General features: G+C 43.5%; 1 protein-coding gene across 2 annotated transcripts; it reads right to left on the bottom strand.

Annotated features, from left to right (window-relative positions):
* Nucleotides 1–333: 333 nt before the first annotated feature.
* Nucleotides 334–3,160, bottom strand: LOC119288668 (MADS-box transcription factor 1-like). 2 transcript variants are annotated; one of them, XM_037568242.1, is made up of 7 exons: nucleotides 3,046–3,159; nucleotides 2,125–2,186; nucleotides 1,934–2,033; nucleotides 1,328–1,369; nucleotides 1,187–1,228; nucleotides 895–1,037; nucleotides 334–721 (listed from the first exon to the last, which is right to left on the bottom strand). In XM_037568242.1, the coding sequence occupies exons 1-7, from the start codon at nucleotides 3,118–3,120 to the stop codon at nucleotides 625–627; spliced, it is 561 nt and encodes a 186-aa protein (XP_037424139.1). In that variant the 5' UTR covers nucleotides 3,121–3,159; the 3' UTR covers nucleotides 334–624. The 2 variants fall into 2 exon arrangements, with proteins under 2 accessions (XP_037424139.1, XP_037424140.1); XM_037568243.1 differs by having other exon boundaries at nucleotides 607–721; nucleotides 846–1,037; nucleotides 3,046–3,160.
* Nucleotides 3,161–8,509: the final 5,349 nt, after the last annotated feature.

Here is an 8,509-nt window from a genome sequence, read left to right as displayed (position 1 = left end):
ACCGGCTAGTGGAGAGCAAATAGCGGATCAGTAGCAGCACTACTTGTGTACCTCTACTGAAGGACTTGTAAGTTTGTAACCAGTTGTATTGACATGGGAAAGAGAACAAGAGAAAAGGCACAAGTGCGTTGCCAGAAAACTCTGTGTTTTTGTGTCCAGTGTGTCCTCGTGTGAGTGTGTGTTCTTCAAGTGCGTGTTCAACCTCCACCTGGTGTGTGTGTGTCCTGGGAAACCCGACAGTCGGCACCGCCGGACAGCGTGACTGAGATAAACCTTATTTCACGTGGACATAATGCCAATTTTTGGCATCAAACTGATTATGGTCTAAATCCATACAACAAGAGGAATTTTGATTCATACATATGGTTCGTAATGACCACACGTTCAGCACACAAAATATAACAAATGACACACAAATCGAAATATATTAGCTACGTACGGGACGCAACGCCAGGCCACGTGATGTCCCACTCCCATGTCCGTGGATGAATAAACCATTACAATAGATACGTACTCGACTCCTGTTTATTCTTCCGAAAAGTGCCAAGAGCAGCGATCTCAATACATAGACAAGTGACTACATCAGTCATATGCAGAGTTTCTGGACTCCAGATTCGACGTCAATCATATCCAACCTGCAGATGTTCCAAGTCCATGAAGGCGCTGAGAAGCCATGTCTTCGTTGTTGTTCGGCTGGTCCACGTAGACCTGATTATTGTATCTTTCACACAGGAAAAGAAGCCACGTCAACTGACCGAACACTCATGTTCTGAACAATTATAAATTGGAAGAACAGGTCATGGATGACTCGTTTGGGTACTATACTGCAGAAAAATAGTTTATACCTAGGAGAGATTTGTAAGGTTACACTGATTGCCATGTAGAAAGACATACCCAACTTGCATGGAGGAATCATGTTCCGGGTGTTGCACAAGTCCTGGATAAGTAGTATCAATGGCATGCCCACTTGAGCTACTCTGTCCTCTATCTTGCCAGGCCATATGGAGTGCATTCTCGGCACAGCTGGTGTCTTGCAACTGGCACTCGCAAGAAAACAGTGAGAAATTTATTCTGCCACATTTGACTCAATTTTTTGGATTAGAATTAATATAGTTTTATATTTCGTGTAGTTTACAAACTTCGTCAAGCAAGGGTATGAATATAGTTTTAAGCTCGATGGTAGTACCTTCTTCCTCAGGTCTTTGTTTTGATCCTGCAATTCTTGCTCCTGCAGATAATCGTTTTGCCAGCCATGCATTATATATATTACAAGAAGAAGCATGCAATATAGGGCGAGGATTATTTGAAGTTCATGATTCATCATTACCTTACTTTTCAGGTCATATAGCTCATCAAGTAATACTTTATTCTGCAAAAATATATGTTTCTTTGTCATAAATCAAGGAAAAACTAGCCACAGAACTGTGATATATATATTTCAGCTAATGCTATAGAAAAATGTCTTAAAAGTTCAGATACATCCTAACAACAATTTATACAGCATCATTTAGATGCTGTGAAGTTAACAGGTTTTCACCAAGACAATTCGTAACTAATACATCTTATTAAGCTGAAGCAGCTTGTTCATGCTTATGTCTTGGGAGATTTGGAAAGAGCGTAATGCAAGGGTTTTTCGTAACACCGCTGCTACGACGATGATGCTCGTCGCGAAGATAAAAGAGGAGGCTCATCTTTGGGCTATTGCCGGTGCCACGCACTTGAGTATTGTAATGCCGCAAGAGTAGATATTTGTCTCCCGCTTTGCGGTTATTTGTCTTAAACCTTCTTCCTTAATCAATGAAAATGGCAAATCTTTTGCCTTGTTTCAAAAAAAAAATTAAGCTGAAGCGGTATCTGTATAACAGAAAAACATCTGAGGCTGCTGAACCTGAGCTTATATAATACTTATACATGAAATGTTCAAGTTCTGTACCTTTCTTGTCCTGATATGCTTGAGGGATATGTCTATTTGGTTCTCAATTTGCTCAAGTTCCTTCATGCTAAGTGGGCCCAGATCCTCACCGAGAATATTTCTACGACATGAGAACAAGGACTCATAAGGTGGAGCGACATTGGAATATATATACACTGTAAGTAACCATCCATCCCACCTCTGGAAACTACCTTTGTGAACTTTCAAGATATTCAAGTCTGGTCTTCAGCTTCAGATATTGCTGGTAATTTATCTAGTTTCGACATCAAAATAATGCATGGTACATGTCAGTTCAAGCGGCATAATACTTGCCGTACGTGGAAAAGAGAAGCTAAAATGTACAGTCATGAACATGACAACAAACCATATTGGCCAAAGAAACAAGACATTTCAAACAAAATGTCGTCCCATCAAATGAAAGCTATGAAAGATTGAAAACAACAACAGACTGCAAGACAGTGCAATGTTCAGCCTGGAGCTAGACTTGGACAATCACCTGAATTTAATGTTGCTATGTGTTGATGTTTACGGCACATGGCAATTAGTTATAATATCCTTTTTATATTATTATTTCCATATATTTTGGTTGTAAACATTCCACCAGGCCTCACACGTTAGTGACATGATGCATGGTTATTGTTCCATGACTGTATTGTTTTGTTCTTTTTGCCTTAGCTATAGTATTAATAATAGTGTGCAAACTTCATGGTATTGCTCTAGATAAATACATTTGCATAATGAGTTTAATCAAATTCTCATTTTAATAGACGGGAAAAGGAACCCATAGGCAACGACGACCAATATATGCCTCATAGAAAACAAAAGCATATACTTGTTATTAATCCTTTTATACAGTCATATAATTTAATCTTGAATGGACATTTCTTTTCAATCACATTGTATATTTATTTCGTTCTATGAAACTATAGACATTTAAAAGAGAACGTGTTCATCGCAAAAATATAACAAAATAAAAGAGAACGTGTTGTCTACTCTCTTGTATAACTCTGCCTTTTGTTTTTGCAAAAACGGCAGGCTACAGCTTTAATGCAAGGAGAGGTATAACCCCTTTATATTCAGGAAGGTGTTAAGAACTTGAGATGCATGCTTACTTCATTTTCTGCTAGAGGGGTTGCTTCTTGTGAGTTGCAGTTGCAGGTGCGGTATCTCTCAAGTGTTTTGTACATGCTGTTGACATATGAAAGCGAAGGATCAGTTTATATTGCTGGATATGCGAAAAATGTAGAAAAGTAAAGGCATTATAATAATAATTATTATTATTTCAACTGGCCAGCAATGCTGGTTTTTCATTGAATTAACGGGATAGAGCGACAAATAGTTTGACAAGTGATCAAGTGAAGGCATTTATAATGATCCACAAAGGATAGGAAAATGTACAAAATTGAATTTTAGTATGTGTGCAACACTTCACTCACTGAGATGTGGTTCATCCTAGTAACATATAATGCATGGTAGGGGACGCCAAACATAAGCTGGTAATGGCAGAGCTTCGTTGGAACAAAATTGGGCCACGATCCACCTAGTTTTTTTAGCAAAGCACTCTGCCTGAGAGAGAAAAACTTGGCTCTGCCTAATATTGCCTGCCCAGGCATTGCACATGCACAATAACTCCGCCGCTAAAGTGGGGCGGCGCCTAAGCGTGCACGGGGTTTACCTGTTGCCCCTTCCATAAGCAAGTCCCACTCTAGGGTTTCTCCGCCTCTTGCCGGTGCCGTCAGCGATCTGCCTCATCTCCTGTGGCCTTATTGCCATGAAGGCATGGTGGATCTCGGCCCTTGCTGACGGGAGGGCTCCTGCTCTGTTTTAGTTTTTTTTTAGTTTGTGTAGGGATTGTGTCTAGCTCAGGAAGATGAGCCTGTGGTGGATCCCTAAAGATGGAATAAGGTTCTCCCCGCCTTAGCCCCCATCCCGGCGGCGCGTCTAGCATCGTCGGCAGGCATGTGGAAATGTGTCTCCAATGGATCTCGTGGGATTCGGTCGGTGTTTATCTTGGTGGATCTGAGAGAAATAGTCATGCCTAGCCGAACTGCTATCTGGTAAGCTCCTCAACTTTGAGGAGTCAAGCCCAAAAACTTGCCAGCTCCCTCATTTTTTAGTGCCCACAAACGATTCTCAGCAAAAAAATCCCCCTCCCAACTCCCGCCAGCGGCGCCTCAGTTCCCGCCTCCATTGTGCAATATAGGTGCCACAACTACCGTAGGCCACAATTCTAACAGGAATGGGACCACAAGCCGCCTCTGCAACCCCCATGCCACTCCCGTCGGCGTAGCGCCGGCGGAGTCATTGCCACTGAAGTTGACGGCAACCCTGCCGCCCACGCCAAGAAAGCGGCTAGGAATGAAGAGCATGGTGCGGAACACCGCGCCATCAACAAATGCTGGCGGCGAGGTCACGCCATCTGTGAAGACGACCGGTCACCCTTCGCTTGCTCTGGCCAATGGCAAGTGGGCGAGGAAGCCAACGGCAACGGACAAGGCCCGCAATGAGGCGACGACGAAGAAGAAGAATGTGCCCACACCCACGCCTTCTCTCTGTCTGGCCCTCTAGGTCTATCTAGTCGTCACCCATGATGTCGTTGGTTGAAAAACAGTGATTATTATTGTAATCTACATCATATGATGCAATTGGCTCCTTGATCATGCATGTTTCAATATGAAGAAGTGGGTGGAGTCAAGGAAACAAATACAATTTTGCCCCGTAGTATGGGGTCAACTTCCATGTTTGGTTCACCACCACCTTATGATCAAACGGGGTACATGAAAATAGTAGATAGAGGGGAATGCCCAAAGATATATCGTAGGAGAAAATAGTGACATGGTAGTTTTACCCAAGTTTAGGCCCCCATTTGTGTAATAACCCTACATCCAACTTATAGAGCATATTGTCGAATTGGAGATTACAATTTTTTTTGAATCTGTCGACTATGTCATGGAAATTGATGTTCTCGAGCGGGCAGGAGCTTCTCGATTTGAACTTACTTCATCTTTATTCATACGTATGTCCTTATGTTCTCCATTCATAACTATGAAAAGAGCAAAGAGCCTTGGCTAATTTCTATGAAGTTCAACAAATGAAGAAGGACCTGAGAATGTAGTTGGATAAACAATGAAGCAAAGATAGGATGCGTGAACTCAACAACACAACCAAAGAAGCGAGCTAAGAATGACAAAAAAGATGATGGCTTTGAGTTATTTTGTATATGTCATGTTCCTATAATGTGCTATACAATTCCATTGATATTTGAATGTAAAACAAATATTATTGCCAATCAATGACGAATGAAGCTATTATAAGAATAAAAAGAACAACCAGATGGTTAGTAGGGCCAATTTTCACACAGCTATCCCATGAAGTTTTGAAGTGGGAAAACCAACCACACTAAATCCTTTGGTAGGTGGCAATAACTGACTGCGATACAAGCTATTCCAGATGGATCTTATTCTGGGCCGTCTAGAAACCATAGATTTAAATCGCGGGCGAACGGAAATCGCGGAAGGAAAATCTGCCACGAAAGGTAACGAAGAAACAACGCGATCTCCGGCGATGGCGGCGCGATCTCCGGCGATTGCGGCGCGATCTCCCGCGATCCTAGGAAGGAAACAAATCGCGGGGCAGATTTCACGCGACGATAGCGCCGCGATAGCGGTCTTTTCGCCTGCGATTTTAAACTATGCTAGAAACCCTCTATCCCTGTCAATCGTGGTGGTCAATCTATGAAAGCCGCTGGAATCAGCACCCCGTTGGCACATTACACATATACACACCAATAATGGGCTTTCTAAGCTGACTAGATGGCCTATATACTCTAGTAGTGTATGTTGTTTGCGTGTAGGTCAAATATTATTATTTTTTTGACAAAGGATGGATTTCATTTACTCAAAATCAAGCATCAAGAGGATACAAACACAATGAGTACACATCCGGCCTCTGCCTAGTTAGGATGCACACATCCACACCAACACACACAAACAAGCCAACAACTAGCAAAGTCATATACGACCAAAACTATGCTTAGGCGACAAAAACCCCGGTAGCAATCAGATCTGCGATCGGCAAACTACAGCAATGACCATTTCCGCACCAATCATCCCATGTCACTACACGGACGACGAGGTTCTTCAACAGTGATACCTTCAGGAAGGGTGCGACGCTCAAGCGCCGCCATCACCGGATCCCCAAGGCCAGAATCTAGGTTTTCACCATGAATAATCAGACCGAGTATATCCAAGAATGACTTCACTAAGGTAATGATGTAGACAAAACATCGCCATTGCCAGGTATGATCAACTTAGGAAGACCTAGGCTTTCACCTAGGAGCTTGAGTCTGGATGCTCGAGTAGCACCACCATTGAAGTCACTCATATATTGTCGCCACCACTTTTCCACAGTCCCAGCAGCTACATGCCATGTACGATTGATACCGCTGCACAACCATTCCTCTGCGTCAAGACATTATCCATAGTTTGCATCTCACCGCCGAAGTCAAAACCACCAAAATCTGAAGAGACAAACTCTTCCAATGACCTTTCGGTGACGACATCCGTCGTGGATCCGTAGGGGTCCATTCACCACCACCATCGTGGAGTCATGCAGGCACCATCGCCCGACCGACCGGATCTTAGATCGCTAAGCCGTCTAGATCTGAATCAGAACAACCACGCCAGTTCGACCAAGGACAACACCAAGCTCCAGCAGCACGACTATCAGATAAGACCGTTGTACCGTCCACATGGCCACAGGTACCACAGCCAGATCTAGCAAACACCAGAAATGGCAAAGCCTCGCAGCGGCTGCAAGCTCAGCCATGGCTCACCCAGATCCACATCGGGTCTATCGCTACCATTGTGCTTTGCTTCGCCGCTAAGCCGAAGCAGTATTGCGCCGATCTAGCATCCCGTGGCTACGCTTGGGCAGCCGCGGCCACTAGCCGTACCGCATGCACCGCCAAATGACACGCGGTTCGGCACCAACCTGTTGCGGGATCCCCATCCGCAAGCAGGCTGCTCCACATGCGAGACGAGCAGGTCCCGGCGCCCGGGCTTCGCCCAGTGGAAAGCGTCGGCGACGGCGAGGTGAAGGCCGGAGTGGAGGGGGCGAGATGTGTGAGATCGCTGCCGCCGCTCGTGTCGCTAGGGAAGGGCGCGGCCAGGTATTTTGGGGTAGTTCAAGCCAAATATAGTGGATGGGGTAAATTACGATCTGTGCAATAAGTCAAAGCAACGGCCCCAACTATGAGGTTTTTTCTAAACTACCAAGTCTTCAAATATTAAGAACATTCTTACAAATACAATGTCATGCATGATTCTCATTGACTAGCAAAGGTACAAATGTTAATTAGTGCAACTGGAGCTAGTGCAAGTAAGAATTTAGAAGTTTCGGTGTCTCACTTCTACAGAGATCTATTCACAATTTCTTGTTGACATATTTTAAATGGTACGTAGCTCATGAACATTTTGCAGCTTTTAATTAGGGGTTGAAGAGTCACTAATCCCTATCAGTGTTTTTTGGGGTAGTTCTAATCTTAAAATTTTAAATTGGTTCTGTAACACCTATCAATCAATTGAGTGCCTAAAAGAACTCCCAAAAAATGTGGATCATGGCTCCACCATGGTGCATGCCATATGAGGAAAACGCCCACAAAGAAGGAACTTACTTCAACTCAAGGGGTGAGATCAAAGTCGCCACCAGAATCGGCCAAGCAACTCGCTTCTCTCATGATTTTCATTCACCATCAGCCACAACCCTAAGCGCCACGATCTAGTGATTCTACAGATTGTCTTTTAACATGTTGACTCAGGTCCAACTACCTCTAACATCATTCCTCACAGCATCCTCCTGACCACCTCCTTCTACATGTTTGAGGTGTGGTGCCTTTGGATCGACATGAGGCACATTGCTAGTAACCCTCGTTGCAAACATCCCAATGCGCATTTGAACAAATGTCTAGTTTGAAACTCAATTTCCTGAAAAGTGAACCCTTCCTATCTGGAGAAGCTGCTGATAAGGCAAACAGTTATAGTGAAATTTTTACTTGTCAATTGGGGAAAATGCCCATGAAATATTTGGGGATGCCTGTGAATAGAAATAGAATTAGAAATGTAGATTGGAAACCTTATGGAAACAAAATTGAGAAAAAATGTGCGTGTTGGCAGGGGAGGCTAATTAATATTGCTGGGAGGTTGGCTCTCGCACAATATTCTATATTTACGATGTCCTTCTAGCCTATACTTGTTGGTGTGAGGAAAAAGGGCTGATTTTCAGAGCTAGAATTGTCTGGTAGAGGGACAAAGATAAGAAAAAGAGTATCGCTTAATGAAATGGTCTGAGGTTTGCCAACCTAAAAACAAGGGGGCCTGGGTCCATTAAATCTGGAAATTATGAACAAACCTCTCCTTGCTAAATGGTGTCGAAGCTAGAAACTGAGAAGAGCTTAGGCGAAACCTCTTGAAACATGAAAGCCTTCAAAATGACTGTATATCTGGGTTAAACTGGAAGCTGGAGACTCCGAGTTCTGCGCAACACCATTGTCTGTTAAAGACTTTTTTTACAATTTAT

This window comes from Triticum dicoccoides, chromosome 4A, assembly GCF_002162155.2.
Source record: "Triticum dicoccoides isolate Atlit2015 ecotype Zavitan chromosome 4A, WEW_v2.0, whole genome shotgun sequence".
NCBI classification, from domain to species: Eukaryota; Viridiplantae; Streptophyta; class Magnoliopsida; order Poales; family Poaceae; genus Triticum; species Triticum dicoccoides.
This window is presented reverse-complemented; position numbering and strand designations above follow the sequence as displayed.